The 26,486-nt window shown below is 45.2% G+C and overlaps 1 protein-coding gene across 2 annotated transcripts in view; it reads right to left on the reverse strand.

Annotated features, from left to right (window-relative positions):
* DHDDS (dehydrodolichyl diphosphate synthase subunit) overlaps nucleotides 1–7,184 on the reverse strand; it is a 33,999-nt gene extending 26,815 nt beyond the window's left edge. For both annotated transcript variants that reach the window (XR_014785152.1, XM_084815798.1), the window contains exons 1-2: nucleotides 7,120–7,184; nucleotides 2,896–3,007 (exon numbers count right to left, since the gene is read on the reverse strand). Coding sequence is in view for 1 of the 2 variants with exons in the window: in XM_084815798.1 (XP_084671924.1) it covers nucleotides 2,896–2,958 (63 nt within the window). In the remaining variant the exon portion in view is untranslated. The remainder of the gene's footprint in view (nucleotides 1–2,895; nucleotides 3,008–7,119) is intronic.
* Nucleotides 7,185–26,486: the final 19,302 nt, after the last annotated feature.

The raw sequence follows: 26,486 nt of genomic DNA on the forward strand, positions 1-26,486 counted from the left end.
AAGGTGGGCCAGAGCCTCACCCAGCCAGACCAAAAGGCGCGGTGGAGTTGCAAACTGTGCATTCAGCACTCTGGCTCACTGGTGTGACCATTTTGGTCAGACTCATCCAGGGGCACCTGCATGAAATATGATGCAACAGGCATCAAGATATGTGGGGATTTCTTGCTGTTTAGCCAAAAGGCAAGTAGCAGGGGCGGCAGATCAGCCCAGAGCACACAGTCTGCATAGCAGTATCCATTCCTTATTTTTAAATGTGCATCTCACCTTTCTTTCCAAAGAAAAGCAAGGCAGAGAACCAAAGTCAAGGATTATAAACAATAGAACCATAACCCAAAACTAGCAGGGAAAGCCCTATGAGTTTCAAGAATGAACCATTCAAAGCCTCCCGCCCCCTTCCTCTGAAGTGGAACAGTGTCAACCACTGCTGGGCTTCCCTGGGGAGGGAGTTCCAGGCAGTTGGGGCCACAGTACTGAGGCCCCGCTCTGTGTACCTCCTCGTTTAAGACAGCAAAATGCAGTGGCTCCAATGTCAGTGGGACAGTGAATCCGCTCCGGGTTTCAAAAGCACCTTGGATAGCTCCATTAGAGTTCTGACTGAAACCTGGAGCAGATTCACCATTCCACTGACGTCAGAGCCACCAGCCTCCACTGGCCAAATGACAGCACAAGGAGAGTGGCACTAATGTGCAGTTCTGGCCAGGGATGGGCAGTGGAAAGAGGGAAAAGCATTCCTCAAGGTACTCATTTGTCTACTTCCTGCATTTCTGGTTTACTTGTAAAGAAGTCCCCTTGCAAGTAAATTCAGAAGACCTGCCTCTCCAGATCTGACCAAGGTCCATTTAGTTTGGTACTCTGTTGCCAGCTACTCCCAGCCAGACCCCTCTCTGAGCTCACAAGCAGGGATATCAAGGGATGCCCCACCTGTTTGTCCCCAGCATCTGGTACTAACAGCTATATTGTTTCTGCACCTGCAGGCTCCTTTTACTCATCATGGCTAATTAATGGCTGTTGACAGGTTTATCTTCTAGGGCAGAAGGGAGTGTGAGGCTGAACCGCTCCCCACCAGTCCCTCTGTGACCACTGATGCCATCACCTCCCGCCTCCCACCCAGTTTGCCTTTCTCCGTACTGACTAAAGGGCTTGGCCAGGGCTCAGAGGAACAGCTGGCTGAGTCCCTGGGTCTGCGCAGCGTGTGTTGTCCCTCTGGGGGTGCCAGACAAGTCCCTGGGTTTGCACAGCATGTGCCATCCCTGTCCGGGCACAGCGTGGAGTCACCTGGCCCATGCTGGGAAGAGCAGCCAGCTTCTCTCAGTGCCGGCTGAGTCCCACTCAGATGAGAGATAAGAGTGGGGATTCCTCTAGGGGGCGGGGCTTGGAGGCTCCCATGGAGGACCCCAAGGAGGCTCGGCAGAATGGAGGTAGAACTTCTGTGGGCCAGATTTGGCCCACGGGCTGGGGGTTCCGCATCCATGCTCCAGGGCAGCATTTTCCAACCTGGGTCCCTCCAGATGTTTTGGATTACAGCTCCTATGACCAAGAGGGCTAGGGGTTATGGGAGTTGTAGGCCAAAAACACCTGGAGGGTTGCAGAAAGTTCCTCCAGGGCCAGGGCTTACAGAAGTGTTCCCCCACAGCAGGGCCAGCCTTAGGGGTGGGAGAGCTGGGCGGATGCCTGGGGCACTGAGCTAAGGGGGTGTATGTGCCAAGCTGAGCTGAGGGAGGTGCAAAACTGAGCTGGGCGCCAGGTGCGGCTATGTTTTTGGAATGAACTGTCTGCAGTGAGCTAGAGTGGCAAAAAGCAAGTGTCTGTAATCTTTCTTTCAAGGTTCTACAGGCTGTTTGGGTACTAACTACAAAAATGATCTTCCTTCAGTTAGCCTTAAAGCATGTTTCTTTTTCAATTTCCACTTCAATGTCGTTTGTGCTAGGTAAAAATCAGCAGAACATAGCTTTATTTTGAGGCAACATTACCAAGCACTTAGCACTTCAAATACTGTAAACACTATAAGCGCTGTATAAATAATAATAAAGCCGTAAGCTGTAAGAGATCAGCTGGATTACCTTTTTTATCTATAACTTTTATTATTTTAAAAGATAAAAACAGATATTCTAAAATAACGATAATGGATATTCTAATACCTTCTACAAAACAAAAAAATATTATAAGTAAAACCTGTGATAGTTCTGCTGTGTTGCATAATGCACTACCTCTGCTCAGAACGGGGCTTTTTCGGACTTTGGCTGGTGCAAACTGTAGCACAGTGGCTGAGAAATCAAGGTTTTGAGCAATGTCGCTCTTGATGGACATCACACCTGCACCAGGCCCCATAAATCCTCTGGGTGGCTCTGCAAAATTGACTACGGGGGTGGGGCGCCAAAGACAGTCCTTACTCAGAGTGCTATTTATCCTAGGGCTGGCCCTGCCCCACAGCTAGGCATGTATGAGAAATTGATTTCAGTTTGTTCTTGATCAGGATTTTACCCAGTTCGCACCTTCTGAACCAAACACAAACCTGGATGCAATCTTTGATCAAAGTCTGTACATGTCTGAGTTAAAAATGTGATTTGCAGACCCCCAAAATGCATTCGACAGCATGTGTACATGCGCACATGAAAAAAAAATTACTTTTGAAAAACAATTGATGCATACATTGGGAAAAATATGCATGAAAATACACACAGATTTTTATGCAAAAAGAAAACAAAGCTCACAATCTGATACGGATTCAAGTCGGAACGAGTTTCGAGATGGAATTCAGAGGACTTTGGCGAGCTTGAGTTTTGCTGATTCGCACATCCCTACCCAGAGCACTACAAATGTCCCCATCTGTTCTAACATCCACATGCAATCGCCAAACTCAAATACTTTATAAGATAGCACCCGTTTAACGCTTACCTTTATCACACTAGAACAGAATTTCTCTAAGAGGGACAGTTCTCCTTCTCTTATCCATGACATCGTGTTCTCTGGTCAAGTACACTCTTTTAAGAGGAAGAGAAGAGGGAGCCTGAAGTTATCCAAAAAGAAAACAAGGGAACAAAGAGTCAGATCTCGAGGTAGAGGAATTCTGAAGTACAAGGGGCTTCCAAACAGATGGCTCCCAGCACTATGAATCAAGAGGCATTGTGCAACTATTCTGTTTTTACCTCCTCTGTGGATTTTTATGGCGTGGGGTGGGGGAAGGACAGAAGAAATGGTGGAAAAACTCAGGAGGGTAACAAATGGAAGATGCTAACAACATCTGAACCCTCTGTGAAATTATGTGTTATTGCATGATAAAAGCCTTGTCTGGAAGCACCCACAGGATCATCAATGTATAAGTGCAAATCACATGGATTCCTTACACTGAAATTTTTATAGGAATAGATGTAAATTATCCCTCCCTGTCCACCCTCCTGCTAGAACCACTGTTCTTTTGGAATGTGGATTTTGTGCATGAAAAACAGCAGAACCAAAAAAATACTCACAATTTAAGTAGCCTACCCACTGCGGGCTGCTTACTCGTGGCTAGAACTACTTGGTAGAAAGGCTCCAACCTCTTAGAACAGAACTCTCTCTCACTGGCAGACTTGCAAGGATTGTAACAGATCCGGGAGAGCTCCATTTCAAGCAAGAGACTGGAGCCCTCCCAGTCAGCAGATATGATATTCCACACAGGGGCTGTTCAGACATTGTGCAGAACCTTGCAACAGAAGGTTTCACTTTAAAAGGGAACTTATCTTCCCCTCTACATGCACCTCGAAAGTAGAACCCTGATCAGTGACTCTAGTCCAGATCTACCAGCATGAGAAAGAACTGAACCTCTGTCCTGCAGTTATTGTTGGACTACAACTCCCACCAACCCGGACCATTGGCCATGCTGGCTGGGGCTGATGGGAGTTGAAATCCCAACAACATCTAGAAAGCCACAGGTTTCCCATTCGTATTCTAGAATAAGGTTATTTAGAACTGTTTTACCTATTTTAAAGGCTATTTCCTTTTTCTCCCACTCCTCATCTTTTAATCAACGTTTAGATGAATGAATCTCAAGAGACACTAGTGTCACTACGTTCTAAGACATGTACAAGACTCACAGGCCTCTGTACTATATACAAGGCCTTGTCTACCTTCTATGTGAAAATAAATAAGAAATCACTCTCGCTAGAGCAGCAGTAACTTCAGCAGCAAGGTAGCCATTCCTCCTGTGGCCAGCAAGGCTCAGCCAAGAGAAAGGAAGAATGTGCCAAGTGGCTGGAGAGATGATGACTTTCCTTGGCGTTATTGTTGCTGTGCAAAAGAGCATTTCAGGGTGCAATCCTACAAAATAGGGGCAAGTGAACTGAGGCCCTCCAGATGTTCTTGAACTCCAAGTCCCATTAGCCCCAGCCAGCACAGCCAATAATTAGGGATGATGGGAGCTGAAGTTCAACAACATCTGGAGGGCCACAGATTATACATACTTACCTGGGAGTAAGCCCCATGAAACTCAATGGTGCTTATTATTTCTGAGCAGACGTGTATAGAGTTACATTGTCAGTTACGTATCTCCTTTCTCTGCAGTAGCAACACCTACAGCAGCATAGGGGGCAGGGGGGTCGGCCTTCCTCCCTACTGATTTCTCTAGGAAGACTCCAGCCTGCTTCTCTCCTCTTGACAGTGCTGTAGGGCAGGGGTCCCCAACGCAGCCCCTGCGGGCACCTCCAGTGGTGCCTATGAAGGCCTGCAGGCCACAGGAAATTATTGATTATTTTATCCCTTTTTTAATATACATTAATGGATTTTTATATATCCATAGCAATGAATACATATGAAACACATACAACTTTCTAGTAATTATACATAGGCTTCAACAAAAGCAGACCTAAAATCCAAATAAGTATCCATTTGAAGGTGGCATGTATGTGCCACCCATTCAAATGTTGAAAGTGTTGTAAGGTCCTCAATCCATTGCATTGCAGGAGGTGAGTCTTTATCCTTCCAGTGTTGTAATATCAGTCTTTTAGCTATGAAAAGGGTGCGGAGAATCCATTTACACTGACCATTTGTCTATTTCCATGAAGCAGGTAAATAATTTAAAAACACGTCTAAGGTAAAGGTAAAGGTGTCCCCAACCAGTCGTGTCCGTACATCAGTATAATTAAAGACTGTTCCAGTACAAAATGTATCTGTGTAAGAATCTCTTCCCCAAAAGAAGCAACTACTGGATATCGCCAAGACATATGTTTAAAAGATGCATTAGCTCTCTTATACCATCAGCAATTAGCAGAATTAGACAATCCCTTATTAAAGAGACATTGCAGTGTCCAATAGACATGAAACAAAACAAAAAATCCTGAATAAGATGTAGCATTAGATTCACAGACATGACAGGTAGATGCCAAAGCAGTGATCCACTGATTAGGCATTTTGTGGTGGTGCCCACGGCAGTTTTTCAAATTCCCAAATGTGGCCATGGGTCCAAAAAGGTTGTGGACCCCTGCTGTAGGGGCAGTAGAATGAAACAGAAAAGTGGGGGGGGGTTGCAAGAAAGCAGAGAACAAGGGAACATTACATCCCTTTAAACTTGCGCCTAGATCTCACTGTGGTGGTAAGCCTGTGTCTGTACCACTTCAGATCACATGGTGGGGGCTCATACGACTGAATGTTCCTCCATGGGAAAAAAGGACATAAATCTTTGCACACAGAAATCTCTGTAGCAAGCTGCCTAGCCTTCTCCCAAAACTGAGCTTTCTATATGCAGGGAAACTTCAGAGGAATGTGACCACCTTCTGCTCCAAGGCCCTTCCCCGAGGCAGAGTGGCTTATGGCACTACTGAGATAGAAAGCAAAGGGGTGCAGGAGGATGATACAGTTCGAATTCCTCTCCCTACTCCTTGTACGAGACTTCTGAACAAACCCAGAAAATTCTGGGATGATCCCAATGGATAATCTGGAAATGTGGAAAAGGAAGTGGGAGAAGAGTCTCTAAGGAGACTAGTAAACTCCTCTGCTCTTTTTCTAATTGCCTGTGCAGAGGGATTTCACCAGAAGAGAGATAATTATCCCCACCTTTCCCACACAGAGAGGAGGAGGAGGAGGCACCCTGCCTTTAAGAAACACCAATGCACAACAAGTCAACATCACGTGCATTCATTGATATGTCTCCTCTCAGGTTGGAGTAGTTCCACTTCCCCAAAGAAATAGAAATCTTACCCTACCGGCACTTTCCTAGTGAATGGTGTGTGTATGCATGCGTATGGGGAAAACACACACAATCTCCAAAGAGTGAGTTAATTTTAATTTGTCATCAAGATTTATATGTTTTTAAAAATAAAATATCCAAGGCAGCCTTAACAGTGCTATCCTATGCATGTCTACTCAGAAGTAATCCCCAATGAAATAAAAATGTGACTTACTTCCAGTTCAGCATGCATCAGATTCAGGATGCAATACTCACCAGGAGTTCCCATGGCTCAATGGGGCTTATTTCTGAGTAGGCATGCATAGGGTTGCATTGTTATTCTGACGTGGCCTTTTGCATGCGTTCTGGCTGCTCCTTTTGAGATGATTTTTTTGCAGGAAGCAGGCTACTATTCTATACCCTCTTCTCTTGGAGTAAAACCCACTGAACTTAATCAAACTTATTTCTGTAGGGGGCATATTACAGGATTACACTGTTAACTATCCATGGCAAACCATACGAGAGAGCAAACTTTTCCCTTTTAACTAATTACAAAACGTATTTATTTAACACTCTTTATGAATCCCTTACATTAAGAAAAGTATCTGAGCAGTGACCTAAAACGCAGTGTAAGATCATAATTAAATACTGAATATGTATTTTGTATCTATGCATATTATTACCGTATACAGAAATAAAATAACAACTTCCTGGGAAGGCTTGGCGGATGCTGTTCAACACGCAAAATGTATGTCACACACAAAAACACAACACACAAACCTTCAAGGAAGGGCTGCCCGCCCTCAAAAGGGGTACACACGGACCCCCACCTCTCTTCTCCCCTCCGATCTGGGGAGCAAGAAGGACCCCTCCAAGAAGATGGCAACATTTGCTCCCCCCCGCCGGCACAACGGGCAGAAATAGTCCTGTATCACTACCGCTCTTCTACTCCCGTGTGTACGTGTGCGCCGTTCACTCACCTGTCCGTGCGCACCTTGCACCTTCTTCCCCCGCCGCCCTCCTCCTGCTAGCACCGGTGTTCTGCAAGCGGGTGTGACGTGCAGTTCCGTATATGTCGCTGCGACCCGACCCGACCCGCCTTCCACATCGCGTCACCGCGGAAGTAGGCTGTGCGCGTGCGGGAGGAAGGGGAAGGGAGAGGGGAGGGGAGGACAAGCGGGGAGCCTCATGTCTGCCCGGTTCGCAGGGCGCGCCGTTGCGGCAGCAGCCAATGTTAGCCCTACTCAGAGTAGACCCATTGAAATGAATAGGATTTAACTTCGTAGAATCATAGAACAGTAGGGTTGGAAGGGGGCCTACAAGGCCATCGTCGTGACTAACCTGCCCCGCTCATTTCAATGGGTCTACTCTGAGTAGGATCAACATTGGCGACTACCCTTGGAACCCGGACCAGGTGGATCTGGGTCGCGCGTCGCCAGCGCAGCGCTGGCCGCCGCCTTTCGAATTCCGCTCGCTGGCCCGGCCCGGCGCCCCCTGGGTTTCTTGGTCGTCGTTCTCCCGGGGAGGTGCAGCCCCAGTCGTGGGCACATTTACTCTGAAGCTAGTCCCACGGAGTCTTTAAATGTGATTTACAGCGCAATTCTGGACAAGTCCTTTTGAGTTCGGTAGGGCAGTTTACCCGGGTAAGTGGGTATAGGATTGCAGCCTTACTCCGGGGTGTAAATGTGCTTAAGATTGTGGGTTGGGTCCAGATTTACAGTGCAATCCTATACTCAGGAGTAAGTCCCGTAGAATTTTGTGGGGCTTACTCCAAGGTTAGTGGGTATAGGATTGTAGCCTTACTCCAAGGTGTAAATGTGCATAGGTTTTGTGGGTTGTGCAATCCTACACATGTCTGCTTAGGAGTAAGTCCCATAGAAGTCGGTTGGACTTACTCCAAGGTAAGTGGGTATAAGATTGCAGCCTTAGTCATACTTGGAGTAAAGCTGTTGAAATCAATGGGACTTCACATAGTAGTAGTAGGTATTATTTACTATAACATACTCTGCCTTTTAGGATAACTCCTTACAAGGCTACAGGCAACATTCAAAGCAATAAAAACTTGTGATCGGTAAAAACAGTAAGGTCACAACATAGCAAAATGACATAAAACAGTGCCATTAAAAAGTCTTCCTAAAAATCACACCAGCACATCTAGATTAAAACTAATCATAAAGGTCCCTCATAAATTAATTGAGGTACTACAAAGCAACTGCCCCATACCCACGTCCAGAAAAGGGGAAAAAAGCAATGGTGTGTTTTATATTTTTCTTGTCTCCCTACTGATATTATTGACATTCCTCCAGGGAGCTGAGGGTGGCGCACTATGTGTTTCTCTGCCCTCCCATTTATCCTCACAACAGCTCTGTGAGGTAGATTAGACTTCTTTCTATAGAAGTCAAAGAAAAGAAAAGATGGTGCCCTTCATAAATAGGCACTTAGTTCTTAGACTGATTATGTAACTATGAAAAATTAGTGCCTAGATTTGCTTGCTTTCCTGTTATTTTGGTATCCACTTTTCCATCTGTATTGTGTTTATTAGAGATAATAAATCCATGGGCAGTGACTGAGTTATTTTCTTAATATTTGTACAGCGCCTAGAAAATGTCAGGCGCTTTAAAAATAATAATCATGATTTCTTACAAACATCTACTTCTTGTCAGAAGGCACTCTGCACGTGCTTAGGTTAATATGATAGGTCTTATGTGTCATTTGAAAGAAATAGTAATAACAGGAGCTGGCTCCTGCCTTGTAGGGAATAGGCAACTTGATGCCCACCAGATGTTTTAGTTTCCAACTCTCATTAGCTCCAGGCAGCATGGCCAATGATCAGGGATTATGGGAATTGCAATCCAAAGCATCTGGAGGGCACCGGGTTGCATATTCGTACTGTATTGTGTTTAAGTACAGTGAATTAACTGTGCACGGTCCCCTAGAGCAGTGGCTGTCAATGTTTTGCATCTTATGGCCCACCAATCACTCTATCAAAGAACCTGGGTCCTACCACGACAGAAACAAAAAGCCCACTTTTTCCCAAGAAGGACATTTAAGGGAGCAATCCTATCAGGATAGGCAGCTGCCTCCGAACTCGGAGGTGACTGCCTATCCAATGCAAGGCAGGCAGAGCATGGAGGGGATCTCACTCTGGCCGCCCTGCATTTCGATGGTCCAACCCCCTGCTCAATGCAGGAATCCAAGTCAGAGCATCCCTGACAGATGGCTGCCCAGCCTCATCTTGAACGCCTCCAGTGTGGGAGAGTTCACCACCTCCCCAGGTAATTGGTTCCATTGTTGTATTGCTCTAACAGTCAGGAAGTTTTTCCTGATGTTCAGCCGGAATCTGGCTTCCTGTAACTTGAGCCTGTTATTCTGTGTCCTGCACTCTGGGATGATCGAGGAGAGATCCTGGCCTTCCTCTCTGTGACAACCTTTCAAGTACTTGAAGAGCGCTATCATATCTCCCCTCAGTCTTCTCAAGGCTAAACATGCCCAGTTCTTTCAGTCTCTCTTCATAGGGCTTTGTTTCCAGTTCCCTGATCATCTTTGTTGCCCTCCTCTGAACCCTCTCCAGTCTGTCTTCATCCTTCTTAAAAGTGTGGTGCCCAGAACTGGACACAGTACTCCAGATGAGGCCTAACCAGTGCAAGTGGAGTTGCCGGAGTTTTTCCTGTCCTATGTATAGGATTGTAACCTAAGAGAGCAATCCTACGATCCCTGAGCAGGCGTCCCCGGGACTATAGGATTGTTCGGAAATCCCCCCTGCCTGACCTTGCAACGGGGAGTTGGAAATCCGCTCTCCCTCGCCCCCTCCCAGCCAATGCAGAGGGAACCACACCAGTGGCCTCTCTAAGGTTGGAAGCACAACCTTGGAGAGGGGGAAAAGGGAGCATTCTGGTGAGTAAGGAAGGGAGGAGACCAGAGAGGCCAGGATACAATTTATTCTGAGCCTTCCTCCAACCTCTTTCCCTCCCCCTCCAAAGTGTCCTTGCTAGATGGGCTGAAAAGCCCGGCTAGCGAAACGTCAAAGAATAGAGGGCAGGGAGGCGAAGATTATTTCTGCTGCTCTGGCAGGGCATAGGAATCTTGGAAGCCTTTGGGTTTGCGGGCTTCTGAGCAGTGAGGGCGCAATCGATAGGATTCCGTTCATAGTAGTTAAAAAAAGTTACTACTAGCATGCCAAAAGGTCATAGATGGAGAATCAGTTGCAGACAGGCTCTGCAGGAGATGGCATGTCACACTTGCAGGTGGACATGGGGACTGAAAGAGTGAATTCCCAGTAATTGTTATGAAACCCCACGTCCCACCTAGGCTACTTCTGTGTCCCACCACTACCCTAGAAAATCACTGCCTTAGAGCACAACCTAATTACTAGATGCCCCCTTCTCTCTCTTCTCTTGTCTAGAAGAATCGCTGCCACAGGCCTATATTGGGAGCCCTGCCATGGAGCTGTATAGTAGCCTGTTAATCCATTTGTTTAGCCTGCAATCCTATGGACACTTGTTTGGGAGTAAGTACCATTTTTAGTGGTTAAGACGCTGAACTGCAGACTGGAAGGTCGGCAGGACAGCAGTTTGAGACCCGAGTGCCGCGTGACGGAGTGAGCTCCCATCTTCAGTCCCAGCTCCTGCCAACCTAGCAGTTCGAAAGCAAGAAATTGCAAGTAGATAAATAGGTACCGCTTCGGCGGGAAAGGTAACAGTGTTCTGTGCACCTCGGTGTTCAGTCATGCCGGCCACATGACCACGGAAGCGTCTTCGGACAGCGCTGGCTCTTCGGCTTAGAAATGGAGATGAGCACCACACCCTAATGTTGGACACGACTTTACCTTTTTTTACCATTGAACCTAGTGGGGCTTACTTTTGAATGGACACATATAGGATTGTACTTTTAGTTTCCAACTTCTGTATGGAAACGGCATGCTGTAGTTTCCTTCCAAAAGAGAAGGCAGACTTGAACATGAATATGTTTTGCACTTAGATCCATAAAAATATAATAATACTGTTGCCACTTTTGGTCCCGATGAGGCTGAGAGCGTTCAACTAGAGACGCTGAGGCATTCAACTAGAGACGTTACAGCATTTTTGAACACAAAATGTGACAACTATAGGAGCTGAGTGTTGTGGGAGCAGGAGACTGTTTTTCTTTTAGTAAGACAACATGTAAAATGCTGGTTTTACCTGCCCTTTCTGAAAATGCCACTTCGGTAATCTCTCTGAGAGAATACAGCAGATCTCTAGAACAGCCTTCTGGCAGAGGGATTATGGGAGTTATAGTGTAATGCATCGGGGGGGGGGGACTACGTTGAGGAAGGCTGCTTTGGAAGACAATCAAGCTTCACATTTTAGACTCCTGGCCAGTAGAGTTTTCTTTTTCTCTCTCTTTTTCCTGCAAGGATCCTGTGCTGTAAACACCTGCCGGTCAAGAAGAAATTCAGCAGGTGAAGCTTCTTCCCAGTGTGCGGAGGCAGCAACAGGATTGGCATCATCTGCTGAAGTCTGCCTGTCATGCAGTTGCTTAAAGCACCTGGAGCCTTGCTGGAAAAACATGTGTCAACCCTTGCTATTTTTATTAAAATCAGCATCTCATATTACTGATTCCTGTTTCTCACCCTGGCTTGTTAAGATTAAAAGGAATCATCCTAGGGCAAATTAGTTTTGAACAATGACTCGTTCTCAGATATATGGGGCTTTTTACTGAACTAATGTTTCAGATGATGTCCTCTGCCTAATTTGGGTGTACCACGGTCAGAACAGTTTTGGCTGTGGATAGGTTGAGGATCTGACAGATTACATGCTGTTTGGTCCTCTAGAGGTCAAACCAAGGGGGGAAATTTATTTCATATATCATCTCGCAGTGCCTCAGTAAGTCACCTCAGGATATCATAGTGCAGTCTCCTCTAACTTAAGAAGAGCCATGCTGGAGCAGACCAAGGGTCCATCTGGTCCAGCATTCTGTTCACACAGTGGTCAACCAGCTGTTGACCAGGAATGCACAAGCAGGGCATGAGCGCAACAGCACCCTCCTGCCCATGTTCCCCAGTGACTAGCTCACTAACTCTGGTACTGGAGGTAGCACATAGCCATCAAGACCAGTAGCCGTTGACAGCCTTCTCCAGGAATTTGTCCAACCCCCTTTTAAAGCCATCCAAACTGGTGGCCATTGCTAAGTCTTGTGGTAGCGAGTTCCATAGTTTAACTATGCACTGTGTGAAGAAGTCCTTCCTTTTATCGGTCCTGAATCTCCCACCAACTTGGCTCCTTCCAGATGTGTTGAACTACAACTTCCAGCATCCCCCAGCCAGTGGGGGATGCTGGGAGTTGTAGCCCAATACATTTGGAGGGTGCCAGGTTGGGGAAGACTCACAGTGGATGTCCTGTATAAGAACTTTTGATTCTTACATAGTAGGCCTGTTTGCTATGGTCCCAAGGAAATTACACAGCTGCTTTGTGAAGAATAAGTGTAGCCTAACTTGTTTCACTTATTTTGTTTTATTGTGGTTTTATTATAATGGCCTATGACTGAATACACACACAAAAACCCTATTACAAGCATCTATTATCTGAAGATTTCCTAGACGTTCCTTTGCATTCTGAAGTAGACTGCAATTGCTCTTTACAGTTTGGGCTATTTTCCTGTTTTTACCCTTTCTTCCAGTAGCAAGACAATAGGGACAAATTCTGGAATAGCAACCATGGTATCCGTCTTATAATCGAAACAACAAAGAGAGCTGGGGTACAATGAAGGACCTCCTCTACTACTAGTAATGAATTGGGAGTGCCTTTTTCATCAGTTAAATGTGTTTTGCTTGATTGAGTTAACCAATAAATCAATTAACACTGATGGGCACCAGCAGACTTCAAAAGTAGTTCAACTACTATCTAAAAAGTAGTTTTAATTACTAGTTAATTACATTATAGTAGTAAAAGTCATTTTTGTACTTTTATCCATATGGACACCATGTAATTTCTGTCCCTGTATTTTGCTAATCTTTTGTAAAGTGCTTTGGGCCTTGTAAGGTAAGACAGAAGTATTTGAATTCAATAAATATAATAAACTACTTTGAAGTAATTTGAAGCACTTTTTAAGGATTCCCTCCCTAGTTTTAAAATTAAAATATGTTTAAAAATTGTTAAGTAGGCATCAAATAAAATATTTACTGGAATTTAGGGACTTTAGATACATTATTCAAATAACATGTGCAAATTGTTCTGTACAAATTGAAGTGTAAAGAAAAAATATGTGAAGTAAAAACAACAAATGAAACAAGATCTGATTCAGGCTGAGGGTTTTTTTTACTTTTTATTATTATTCACTATTATTTAGGGTGCAATCCTATCCTGGGAGTTGTAGGACTTTCTTTTTCTGTCTGACCATGGATAGGATTGCACGCTTAGAGTATCGCAGATACAAAGTGTTCTAGGAAGTGAATGTATGGCAGTGAATTTAAAGTGGATGTGTAAACGTTCTCAGAGTAAGAGAATATTCTCAGAATAATTATTTCTTTCAAACAACTTCTCTGAAATCTTACACATTTTTGGGATGAGAATTTGTCATCAGTCCCTCTAATAGTGAACTCAGATGGTGAGTGCCAATGTGATTGGAGCCAAAACTGAGGAACAAGAGGGAGGTAGGAGAATGTCAAGGGGTCCTTGAGGTTTGCAGAAGTACAGAACAACATTAAAAAAAACTAAGGGGGCACCCCCCCAACACACAGACACACACACCAAAAAGAATAGCCCAATGAGGACGTAGAATGCTCAGTAGCTACAGAATGTTGTGTGTCAACTGGAAAGAACAATGGGATGAGAGGAGAATAGAACGTCTTGCTTCATAGAATGGCTGGCTGGAATCTTGAATAGCAGCACTTCTGGTTTGTTAGGAGGGAAGATACACCGCAATATTTTGTTGCAGGCTCCGCTTGTATGAACCTGAATAGTCATCTGTCAAGCTGCTCCACAACTTGGCCCACACTGGAACTTGAAGAATTGCTCTTTACGCTTGAGCATCAATCTAAACATAATCATCATCCTTTTAGAAATGCTGGGTTGGCAACCTTTTTTCTGTCAAGGACTGCATTCCTTCTAGGGTAGTCTGCTGGGACCACATATCAGTGGTAGGTGGTCCAAAGCCACTGAAGGGTGGGGCCAGAAGCAAAAGTGGGCACTCTTGTCTTTTTCTGCCATCCCCTGCTCTCTCTCCCTCCTTCCTTCCCTCCATGCCCAAAGGGCTGCCAAGGGAGGGACAGATCAACCTTGCAGAGGGCTTCTGCAATTAGGCCGAGGACCACAGGTTGCCAAGCTACACACTAAGTATACTCCTGGCAAGCTACTTGTAGGAATGGGGGGGGGGCTTTTCGGCCATGTCCCCCAGTGGTGGAACATTCTCCCTAGAGAGGCTTGCTTGGTGCCCACTTAAGGGCACAATCCTAGCCATATTTAGACAGAAATAAGTCCTGCAATTCCCAGCATTCCTCAGCCAGCATGGGAGTTGTAAGACCTTTTTCTGTCTTACATGCATAGGATTCCGACCTAAATAACTTTAAAGCATCAGGCAAACCCCTTTTTATTCTCCCAGTCCTTCTAAAATCATTTAAAATTATTAACATCTTCGACTCTGCATTTCATGACGGTGTTAGAACACGTTTCTAGCTCTACAAGGGTGGTTTTGTGGCTCTCATTTCTTACTAGGTTACATAATTATGGCTGAAATAATCTTAAACACTGCTCTGATATTAATTGTTTTTGTTTTATAGGGCATTGTGCTGTTAATTTGTTGTTTTATTGAATCTGTGATTATAAGTTGTTTTAAATTGTTCATTGCCCAGAGAGTCTTGGTTATAGGGTGACTAATAATAATGAATAAAATAAATAATTGCAGACATGGCCTGCATTCTTAATGACTAATTTCATATTTCTACTCTTACTTCTGTGTTTTCGTCATGATAATAAATAATGAGTTATCTAAATAAGAGGTCTTTCCCTAATGGATGAAAGTAATTAATAGTTGATTTATAGTAGTTAACTACTAACAAAAGTTGTTTAACTTCTCTGAATTACTTTTCATAGAGTAGTTATAATTACCATTCTGTCACCTAGCTGACAGCCATCCTAAGAGGCTGAATTGCTGAGGAAGAAAAGAGAAGCAGGGCTATTCCATCACTTCTGCTGAGAGACCGGCTGCCTTTGGCTCTCCTCCATTTTTCACCAGTTTCATCAGGCTACCTGAACTGTTTCCATCCCAGTTTCCATCCTGGATGGAACTGGTGCCTGAGCTTGCTTTTTTCCTCCTCCCTCCCCTTTCCCTTTTCCTTGTGTGGTCATGTCTTTTAGATTGTAAGCCAGAGGGCAAGGGCTGTCTTATTGCTGATACTTGTTTTTGGCTAAAGAGCCAGCCAAAAATGCTTTAAAGAAATAATCGAAATGAGACACGTGCTATATCTACTTTTAAAGTAACTAGTGTCCATCGATTTTGAAGCCCAAATAATGTGACATACATCTTACAATTACCAGCTGGAATAGTCACTATGGGAGGAAGTCCTGGAAAGGGAGGAGCAAAATGGCACTCTGTGCCAGCTGAGCTGATGGAGTGGGCCTCGCTTTCTCTCCTCTTCCGGTGTGATCAAGAAACACAGACTGATTCCCAGTTCAGAGGGGACTTAATTTCCTTGCTCCAGAACAGGGGTGCCCCTGCTCTGAGTGTTGCTTGCAGCATAGCTGGCGGGACCTCGCACACTTTTCCCTGCAGACCAGCTGATCAGCTGAAGTACGGGGGAGGGAAATGTTCCGGCACTGCTGTCAGCAATACCGGGACAGTAATCTTGCTGGGGATCAGTGGTTGATAGGAGGGGTGAAAGCCTCACCTGCCCCCTGCGCCTCCATTTCTGAGACTGGGGTTTTCACGCTGCTAGTAGCGATGGAGAAACAGTGATTTTGGTGGATCGCTGGGGGTTGGGAGTGCCTTTGGCCTCTCCCAGCCCCCAGTGATCCCTAGATCTCAGCAGGTGGGGAGGGACGGTTTAAACCTCCCCATCCCTGTGCGCTGTGTGTGTCTATATGTGTGTGCATGCAAGTACGCACATGTGTGCACCCCAGCCCCCTCCAGCACTGTGTGTGGCCCTCGGGGCCGAAAAGGTTGCACCCTAGTAACAGATCACCGACAGGCAACAAATAGCTCCCCCCGCCCCCTGCGTAGGGTCCCTTTCTCTTCCATAATTGAATGGTTGTCATTCATTCCTATGAGGGGGGAGCACTTGCAGTTCACATGAAGCTACCCTAGAGTGAATCCATATTATTCAGCTTTCCCCAAATTGGTGGTCTCCAAATGTGTTGGACAACAACTCTCATCATCCATGCTGGCTGTGGATGATTGGAGTTGTAGACCAGCCTTCCCCAACCTGGTGCCCTCCAGATGCTTTGGACTACAGCTCCCACCACCCCTGACCATTGGCTACACTTGCTAAGAGTGATGGGAGTTGAAGTCCCATGAGAGTTGAAGTTTTGATCTGGAAGGCACCACAAAAGTCTTAATGTTAATGGAACCCATTCCCGAGGGAGGTGGCGGGCTCTCCCACACTGGAGGCGTTCAAGACGAGGCTGGACAGCCATCTGTCAGGGATGCTCTGGCTTGGATTCCTGCCTTGAGCAGGGGGGTGGGCTCGATGGCCTTGTAGGCCCCTTCCAGCCCTACTGTTCTATGATTCTTTCCCATCACCTGCTACTTGTTTCTCTTTAACTGGAAATGCTAGGAATCAAGCAAAGGACTTTCTGCATGCAAAGTATGTGCTCCGCCTGACCTCCGTCTCCAGTACAGAGATGCCCAGCTTCCAAGGACAGGGAGTCTCTAGGGAGGATGCTGTATGTCTACTGTGTGCAGAGTGAAGACAAGCAACACGCTCCTCACAAGTCCTTCAGAGTATCGATGGCAGCCTTTCCCCACCTGATGCTCTCCAGATGAGTTGCAGTCCGATACACCTAGAGACATAGGAAGCTGCCTTTGACTAAGTCAGACCATTGGCCCATCTAGACCAGTATTGCCAACTCTGACTGGCAGCAGCTGTCCAGGGTTAATTCAGGCAGGATTCTTTCCTAGCCCCACATGGAGATGCTGAGGATTGACCTTCTGCATGCAAAGCAGGTACTGTACCACTGAGCTACGGCCCCTGTGGAGGGCACCAGGTAGATGAAGGCTGATCTAAGGCTTCTCTCCACATGCACATCCACACCCATCATTTCAAAGAGCATTTGGCTAGTTAATCACAGATTTTGAAACCGCTCCATTTCCCAATATCTGTCATCTTCGATCTTATCATCATACTTTGGAACATGTCACAATCTTAAAGATCTAGTTCTGCCCAGTTTCACTTCATGCTCAGGCTTTCATAGATCTGCATCTAATCTCAGTTAGGAAAGCTGGCCAGCCAGCTCATGGCTGGTCTCTTATTTCCTGACTTAAAGTGACGCTTTTCTGAGTCAAACTCTGATTCCACTTGTCTCAGCTTAACCTCTTTCTTAGTCCTTTGTCACTTTCAAATTAGCCACAAGAAGGCAATAGGTAACTGTGCTTTTAATCCAGCTACTTTTGCTTTTGTTATCAGCTGTGCAATTGGCCTGATGACTTGATGCATTCCTGGGAGTCAGTGTTACACAGAATTAAAGGTAAAGGTGTCCCCAACCAGTCGTGTCCGACTCTAGGGTGCGGTGCTCATCCCCGTTTCTAAGCCGAAGAGCCAGTGCTGTCCGAAGATGCTTCCGTGGTCATGTGGCTGGCATGACTGAACACCGAGGTGCACGGAACGCTGTTGCCTTTCCCGCCGAGGTGGTACCTATTTATCTACTTGCAATTTCTTGCTTTCGAACTGCTAGGTTGGCAGGAGCTGGGACTGAAGACAGGAGCTCACTCGGTCACGCAGCACTTGGGTCTCGAACTGCTGTCCTGCCGACCTACCAGTCTGCAGTTCAGCGTCTTAAGATATAAAATTTCCAGAGATGGGGCGGGGTTTGGGGGGAAACATGGCACTATTTTTTCTTGGATGATGCTGATGAGTTATTAATTTTGGGAAAAAACCCGGAAGTTCTGTGGAAAATTGGAAAATTTGCAATACTCTTTTTTTTAGTGCTATTACAGATCTAAAGTCACTTTGTTGCTTTAGGACAGCCTTACCCAACCTGGTGCCCTTCAAATGTTTTGGACTTCAACTCCCAACTGCCACAGCCAGCACGGTCAATGGTTAGGAATGCTGAAAGTTGTAATCCAAAACCTATGGAGGGCACCCGCTCAGGGAAGGCTACTTTAGGAACATAAAATATATTATGTATAGCTTAATTTGCTCATAAAAGTATCATTAAAATTAAAAATGTTTAAAAGTAAACTCAGTAAATTTGTAATTGTCTGAATAAACTATACTTTAAAATTTATTATACCAAACATGATACTTTTATGAGTTTAAATATTATGAGCATACATAATATATTTAGGTTCCTCTCTTATGTCTGAGGGAACTTCAGCAAGTAGTTGCTAGAACATCTGAATCATCCTAGCAGGCCAAAGAAGCAGGAAGAACTGGAGGCAGAGGAAGACTGGTTTACAGCATCTCTTCATGTTTGTATGAAAGTTTAGGGAAATTCCTAAACCTGTTCCTGTTTGTGGGGTGGAGTTTAGGAAAATCTGGTCTGAAGGAAAAGCTATTGAGATTTTATTTAGCAGGGAAAGACTCTCACCTATTAGGAATGGTAAGTAACCATATTTAATTTAAGAACCTTTAAGCAATCTCAACCTATTCTTTGAAGAGTGACACTTCATTCCCAATTGTAAATAATTTCCATTAATAAACATCTTATTTTTTGTTCATTTTGAAAGGCTGTCTCTAGTGGTGTTGTCAATCCCATGCCTATGCTATAGGAACAGGCTACTTAGTTTCATTTACATAGAGAGGGTTTCTTCTAGTGGTAGCAGTTAAAGATTTTATAGCTAAGGCAGCATTTCCTAGTGGTGACATCTAATTGGAAACTTAATAAAACTGTGGCAGTGAGTTCCATAGACCCAAGCCTCAAAGCTAATTTTTTTAAAGGAAACATTAGTGGGATAACCCACATCCTTTTCTGTTGCATCTGGTGGTAGTGGTGGGATAACCTATAGTGTTTCTTTCACATGTAGGTTTTAGATTAGAACTACATTAGTGGACTGTTACAGCAGCTAAAAGAACAAGCCTAGAAACACAGGACTCTATAGAACACAACCCAAATTGTCAAGAGAATTAGAGAGATTTTAAAAAAGCATTTTCCCCCATGGCTTCATTATTTCCAGATATTTACACCTCTAGTCTTTCTGTAAGTTTTATTAATGAATTTTAGAAATCATTGGCGGGGGGCAGGGGGGGAATAAAGGATGCTTAGCAATATATAAATACCTTGTCTTAATATTTTATTCATCAATCTAAAATACTATAATTCATAATCCAAACCTGTTCAATTTTTTTTTGGGGGGGGGGAACAAAAACAGTCCTGGGAAAAAAGGACCTCCCCAATTTCCCCTCACCAATTTTCCCCATTTTTTTCTGGGCCTTCACATTCTACACAGGACTGGAGGTTCATGTGACATGTGCCCAGGTGTCTTAGGGAGCAATCCTATGGCTGCTAGTCAGCAGCTAGATGGCCATCCCCCCATCCCACACTGCCTCTCAGGCAGTTCTGAGTGGCCCCGTACTCTGTGCTTGGAAGAGGAGTGCGGAGTGGCAAAAACGGGGTGTTCCTGGGGGTGTTCTGGGGCGGGGAAGGTGGAAATGCCAGTATGACACATCATATGTGTCATCCAGCAGCCGCCTCCTGAGCTCTGCCTTCCTGCAGCTAGACAGCTGAAACTGGCTGTCTAGCTGCAAATGCAGGGCGGCTGAAGCACGGAGGGGACAATCCCCTCCACGCTTCTCCTGCCCTGCATTGGATAGGCAGTCGCCTCCAAGTTAGGAGGCGGCCGCCTATCCCAATAGGATTGTGCCCTCCATGCACCGCTAGCAGGTAGCCTGGCAGTTTAGCAGGAGTGCAGGAGAAAATGCTTCCCAGCCCACTGTATTTATATAGGTGCTGAAGAGCACCTGGAATTCTTGATGTCATGTTACGTTATATGGCGCATGGAACGGGTGGGGGCTAGTTCACAGGCAAGGGATGTATTACTGGTGGCTACATTTTGTGGAATCAATGTTGTGGGATCAGTTTCAGTTGCTGTGGCCTGACAACGTGGGCAAGGCACTTGCAGCAATGTGACTGGCCACATGCCCTGTCAGTCCTTGCCCCTCCTGGCTAATAAAAGCTGAGGGGATATGACCAGGTGGGTCCAGGGAGTGGTAAATGCATCTTTGCGTGAAGGGATGGTTCCTGCTATCCTTAACAAGGCAGTAGTGCAACCACCCTTGAAGAAACCTACTCTGGACCCAATGGTGTTTGACAACAACTGCCCAGTCGCAAATACCCCTTTCTTAGGGAAGGTACATGACAGGGTCATGGTGGAGCAACTGCAGGTCCTCTGATACTATTTATCTAGACGCATTTCAGCTTGAGTTTCAACCTGGTTACAGGACCAAATCAGCCTTGGTCGCCCTGATGAATGACCTCTATTGAGAGAGGGACGGGGGAGGGCAACGCTGTTAATTCTGCTCGATCTCTTATCGGCTGTTGATACTATCAACCATGGCATCCTCCTGGATTGACTCTGTGGGCTGGGCATTGGAGGCACTGTGTTACAGTGCTTCTGGTCTTACCCACGGGGTTGATCTCAGAGAGTAACATTTGGTGACTATTCCTCAGTCCCATGGCAATAGAGCTATGGGGTTCTGCAGGGTACAACCTTGTCACCAGTGTTATTCAACATCTATATGGAGCCCCTGGGAGATGTCATTAGGGGATTTGGAGCCAAGTGCCATCAGTATGCTGATGACACACAGCTCTGTGTTCCTGTGACATCTGAATCAGGTAAGGCTGTGCAAGTCCCAGATCAGTGCCTAAACTCAGTGATGGGTAGATGAGGGCCAATAAACTGAATCCTGGCAAGGTGGAAGCCCTGGGACTGAGTGGTTCCTGAGTCTGGAAGATAGGCTCATTGTCTGTTCTGGATGGGGTTGCACTCCCTTTGAAAGATCAGGTTCATAGTCTGGGGGTACTCCTAAATCCATCACTGTCGCTGGAGGCCCAAGTGGCCATATTGGCTCGGTGTGCCCTTTATCAGCTTCAGCTGGTTTGCCAGCTACAGCTTCTCCTGGACAGGGATAGCTTGGCCACAGTGGTGCAGGCGTTAATAACCTCAAGACTGGATTACTGCAGTGCAGTTTATGTGGGACTGCCCTTAAGGCTGGTCTGGAAGCTGGAGCTAGCACAGAATGCAACAGTTGTCAGGAGCTGCGGCTTTTCAGCATGCAACTCCTTTGCTGAGGGAACTGCACTGGCTGCCTATTCACTGCTGGGCCAGGCTTAAGGTTTTAGTACTAGTGTACAAAGCCCTAAACAACTTGGGACCAGGATACCTGAGACAGCGCCTTCTCCCTTATCAACCTGCCTGGTCACTGAGGTCATCAGATGGCGTGCTCCTGATGGTTCTGCGTGGACCTATGGCCTGAATGGAGTCCACCTGGAGAAGAGCCTTCAGTGTGGTGGCCCCCTTTCTGTAGAACTCCCTGCCTCTGGAGGTCAGGCAGGCACCAGCATTGTGTTGTTTTCGGCACCTACTGAAAACATCTTTATTCCAAGAAGCCTTCTTTGAATGACCAGCCTCAGTTTTTTATTGGTATTCTGTTTTTAAAAACAAAAAAATTAATATGTGTTTTATCTTGTATTGTTCACAGTTCTGGAATCTGTTTAGATATGAAGCAGTATAGAAATGTTGTAAATAAATAAATACATGGGGGCTATTCTGGCTGCAGCTTCTTAAAAGGGATAGCTGTCGGTAATGCAACTAGAGTTGGATGTCAGGACAAATGCCCAGGGCTCCACAGCCCAGGGCCCCCCAAATGACCACCCAGAGAGTGAGAGGTGATGGGGACAGTGGCATACAGGCCTGGCACCTGGGCCAGCATAGGGCTTTTCTACATGCGGCTTTTAACCTGCCACTTTACTGAGGCTTCTGCTTCCAGATTCTTTGTGGGAGTAAGATTGGATCCTTTACACACATTTTTTTTTTGGAGGTTTTTCTTTCTCTGCCTTTCTATATGTTCTATTACACAACCACTAAGTGGCACTGTGGTATAGCAGAATTGAGCAAATACACCAGGATTTCATGCTGCCATTCACAGAAATGCCAGACTTTCCTCTTTAGAAACACCCCCCCCCCCATCCCAATGGTTGCAAAGCATGGGAGAGGCCCTGGAGAATGACGATGCAGCACCCACAAACTACCGTGAGTGAGGAATCATGAGTGCACAATAAATGCCTCATGTAGAAAGGCTCATAGGCATACCAGGGTAAACTGGGACTGACACTGCCCACCATAGCCACCCTCCTTATTTTTTAAAAAACATTTTATAGTTGGGGGAGGCCAGCCAGGCATGTACATGATTACAGATGCTTCCTTTTCTACAACAAAGTGTTGCTTAATCACAACTGAATGTGTTTAGTATCAGGACAGCAGAAGCAAGCTATTTTACTCCTTTTCTTACAGTGGTGCTATGATTTAAGTGAGTTTAAAATGTAAAACTGCACACGCTCAAGAGTATTTCTATTCTATCTATCTATCTATCCTTCTATCTTTCTATCTCAGGTCTGGAAAACAGTTGTTTGCTTATTTGCTCTAACAATCTAGAACCAGTTGTACAACATGGCACAGTGGCTGCAGAGAAGCAGAGACATGTTAGTGGTGTTCACATGGCCACTAAAATCCACCCCACCCCCTCATAAGACCACGTCCAGGGTCTAAACTGCCTAGCTGCACCATGGGATAATCTAGAGCTGGGAAAGGTGCATAAAAGAGCCAACAAAGTGATCAGGACTGGAGGAACTCTCCTATGAGGTTACAATGTTTGGGGCTTTTTAGTTCAGAAAAAAGTGAGGAAAGGGGGACGTGATGATCAACGCTTATAACATGGTGTTGAGAAACCTCTCTCATAATACTAAAACCTGGGATCGGCCAATAAAGCTGAGCAGTAAGAGCTTCAGGAGAGATTGAAGAGAGTACTTCTTCACACAGCATATCATGAAATGGTGTTGCTTTTATTGTATTTTATTTTAAGGTGCCTTGCAAGAATAAAGCTGGAAGGTGAGTTTTTAATAGATAAATAATACAATGCTTTTTGTTACATCTCTTAACGGTTCAGCAGCCCTACTGGAAAAGAGGCTGAGAACTCTAGATGGTGACAGAAAACGACTAAGAGACTGGTGGCACCTTAAAAGACAAACAAACTCATTGTTGTGTAGATGTGACACAGGAGATTCTGTGGCTTTAAAATATGTTAATAGCAATTGCAGGGGGACCCAATTCAGATCAGTAGTGTGGCATTGAAGAAGGGTTTTTTTAACTCATGTCTGCTCCATTTTCCTAACTGAAATTGCCCCCAGGGACCTACCTGTCCAATGCCTGTAACTTTTCTCCTGTAAGGCAAGGAGCAGCTTTGGGACAGGGACAAGTAGAGTATGGAAAATGGTACAGAAAGCAAGGATATAAAGGAAACCTTCTTCCAGTATTGCTGTCCCAAACGGATTTCCCTCCCACTGCCACCACCTGCAGCTACTGTTATTTTTCTTAAGTATGGGAGATCCGATCATGAATCTCTCCTAGCATGATGTCCAGTTTGATCCATGAGCTTTTGTGCACCAAAGAGACCGCTTTGTCAGATACATGAAGTGGTGATCTTAATGGCCTGGTGCATATATAGAGAGAAGAAGTAGGGCAGGGTGTTGTTGTTGTTGTTTTACAAAGTGAGGCCAAAAGGTGAAGTAATGTGAGAGAGAAGCGTGGGCCATTAGGATACAGGACACTTACAAACTCAAGAATCAAAGATCCAATCAGTCTGGGTGTGCCACACTCCCAACCAGTAATTAATGTCAGAAAGTAGTATGTAAATGCATAGAGAGAGAGAGAATTATTTTGTATAAGAGCTAGCCACTCCTCAAGTGTATTGCATTAGGTATGAGGATAAGGAGGTTCAAATCCTTGCTCAACAATGAAACCCATTGGGTGGCTATCTCTCAGATTATGTTGTATTTTGGGGTTGTAATTTTTGTGGCCCCTTCATGGATCACTGCCTTGTTGTGGCGAAGGGGCCATAACTCAGTGAAGCCATAAGCTATGCCGTGCAGGGCCACCCAAGACGGACAGGTCATGGTGGAGAGTTCTGACAAAATGTGGTCCACTGGAGAAGGAAATGGCAACCCACTCCAGTATTCTTGCCAAGAAAACCCCATGGAACATATCACAAGGCTAAAAGATATGACGCTGGAAGATGAGCCCCTCAGGTCGGAAGGTGTCCAATATACTACTGGGGAAGAGCAGAGGGAATTTCCAAGTAGCGCCAGAAAGAGTGAAGTGGCTGGGCCAAAGCCAAAAGGACACTCAGCTGTGGATGTGTCTGGTGGTGAAAAGAAAGTCCGATGCTGTAAAGAACAATATTGTTTAGGAACCTGGAATGTAAGATCAATGAACCAAGGTAAGCTGGAGGTGGTCAAACATGAGATGGCAAGATTGAACATTGACATCTTGGGAATCAGTGGACTAAAATGGACAAGCATGGGCGAATTTAATTCAGGTGACCATTATATCTACTACTGTGGGCAAGAATCCTTTAGAAGAAATGGAGTAGCACTCATAGTCAACAAAAGGGTGGGAAAAGCAGTACTGGGGTACAATCTCAAAAATGATAGAATGATCTCAGTACGAATCCAAGGCAAACTATTCAACATCACAGTAATTCAAGTCTATGCCCCAACCACTGATACCAAAGAAGCTGAGGTTGATCAGTTCTATGAAGACCTACAACATCTTCTAGAACGAACACCAAAAAAAGATGTCCTCTTCATCATAGGGGATTGGAATGCTAAAGTAGGAAGTCAAGAAATCACCGGGATAACAGGCAAGCATGGCCTTGGTGTACAAAATGAAGCAGGACAAAGGCTAATAGAGTTTTGCCAGGACAACACGCTGATCATTGCAAACACTCTTTTCCAACAGCACAAGAGGCGACTCTACACATGGACATCACCAGATGGTGAATATCGAAATCAGATTGATTATGTCCTTTGCAGCCAAAGATGGAGCAGCTCTATACAGTCAGTAAAAACAAGACCTGGAGCTGACTGTGGCTCAGATCATGAGCTGCTTCTTGCAAAATTTTGGCTTAAATTGAAGAACGTAGGGAAAATCACTAAACCATTCAGGTATGACCTAAATCATATCCCTTATGAATATAAAGTGGAGGTGAGGAATAGATTTCAGGGATTAGACCTGATAGACAGAGTGCCTGAGGAACTATGGATGGAGGTCCGTAACATTGTTCAGGAGGCAGCAACTCAATCCATCCCAAAGAAAAAGAAATGCAAGAAAGCAAAGTGGCTGTCTGATGAGGCTTTACAAGTAGCTGAGGAAAGAAGGGAAGCGAAAAGCAAGAGAGAAAGGAAATCCCAACTGAATGCAGAGTTCCAGAGAATAGCAAGGAGAGACAAGAAGGCCTTCTTAAATGAACAATGCAAAGAAATCGAGGAAAACAACAGAATGGGAAAGACTAGAGATCTTTCAAGAAAATCGGAGAGCTCAAGGGAACGTTTTGTGCAAAGACGGGCATGATAAAGGTCATAGAAGGCAGGGACGTAACAGAAGCAGATGAGATTAAGAAAAGGTGGAAAGAATATAAAGAAGAACTATACAGGAAAGATCTGAATGTCCCTGATAGCCATGACAGTGCGGTCACTGAACTTGAGCCGGACATCCTCGAGAGTGAAGTCAAGTGGGCCTTAGGAAGCATTACTAACAACAAAGCTAGCGGAGATGACAGTATTTCAGCTGAGCTATTTAAGATCCTAAAAGATGATGCTGTTAAAGTGCTGCACTCAATATGCCAACAAATTTGGAACACTCAACAATGGCCACAAGACTGGAAAAGGTCAGTTTACATTCCAATTCCAAAGAAGGGCAATGCCAAAGAGTGTTCAAACTACCATACAATTGCGCTCATTTCACATGCCAGCAAGGTGATGCTCAAAATCCTACAAGCTAGGCTTCAGCAGTATGCGAACCGAGAACTACCGGAAGTACAAGCTGGGTTTCGAAGAGGCAGAGGAACTAGAGATCAAATCGCCAACATTCGCTGGATCATGGAAAAAGCAAGAGAATTCCAGAAAAACGTCTATTTCTGCTTCATTGACTACGCTAAAGCCTTTGA

This window comes from Heloderma suspectum, chromosome 10 (genome assembly GCF_057233095.1).
Source record: "Heloderma suspectum isolate Gila_16-S chromosome 10, 16-S_ref, whole genome shotgun sequence".
In the NCBI taxonomy this organism is placed as follows: Eukaryota; Metazoa; Chordata; class Lepidosauria; order Squamata; family Helodermatidae; genus Heloderma; species Heloderma suspectum.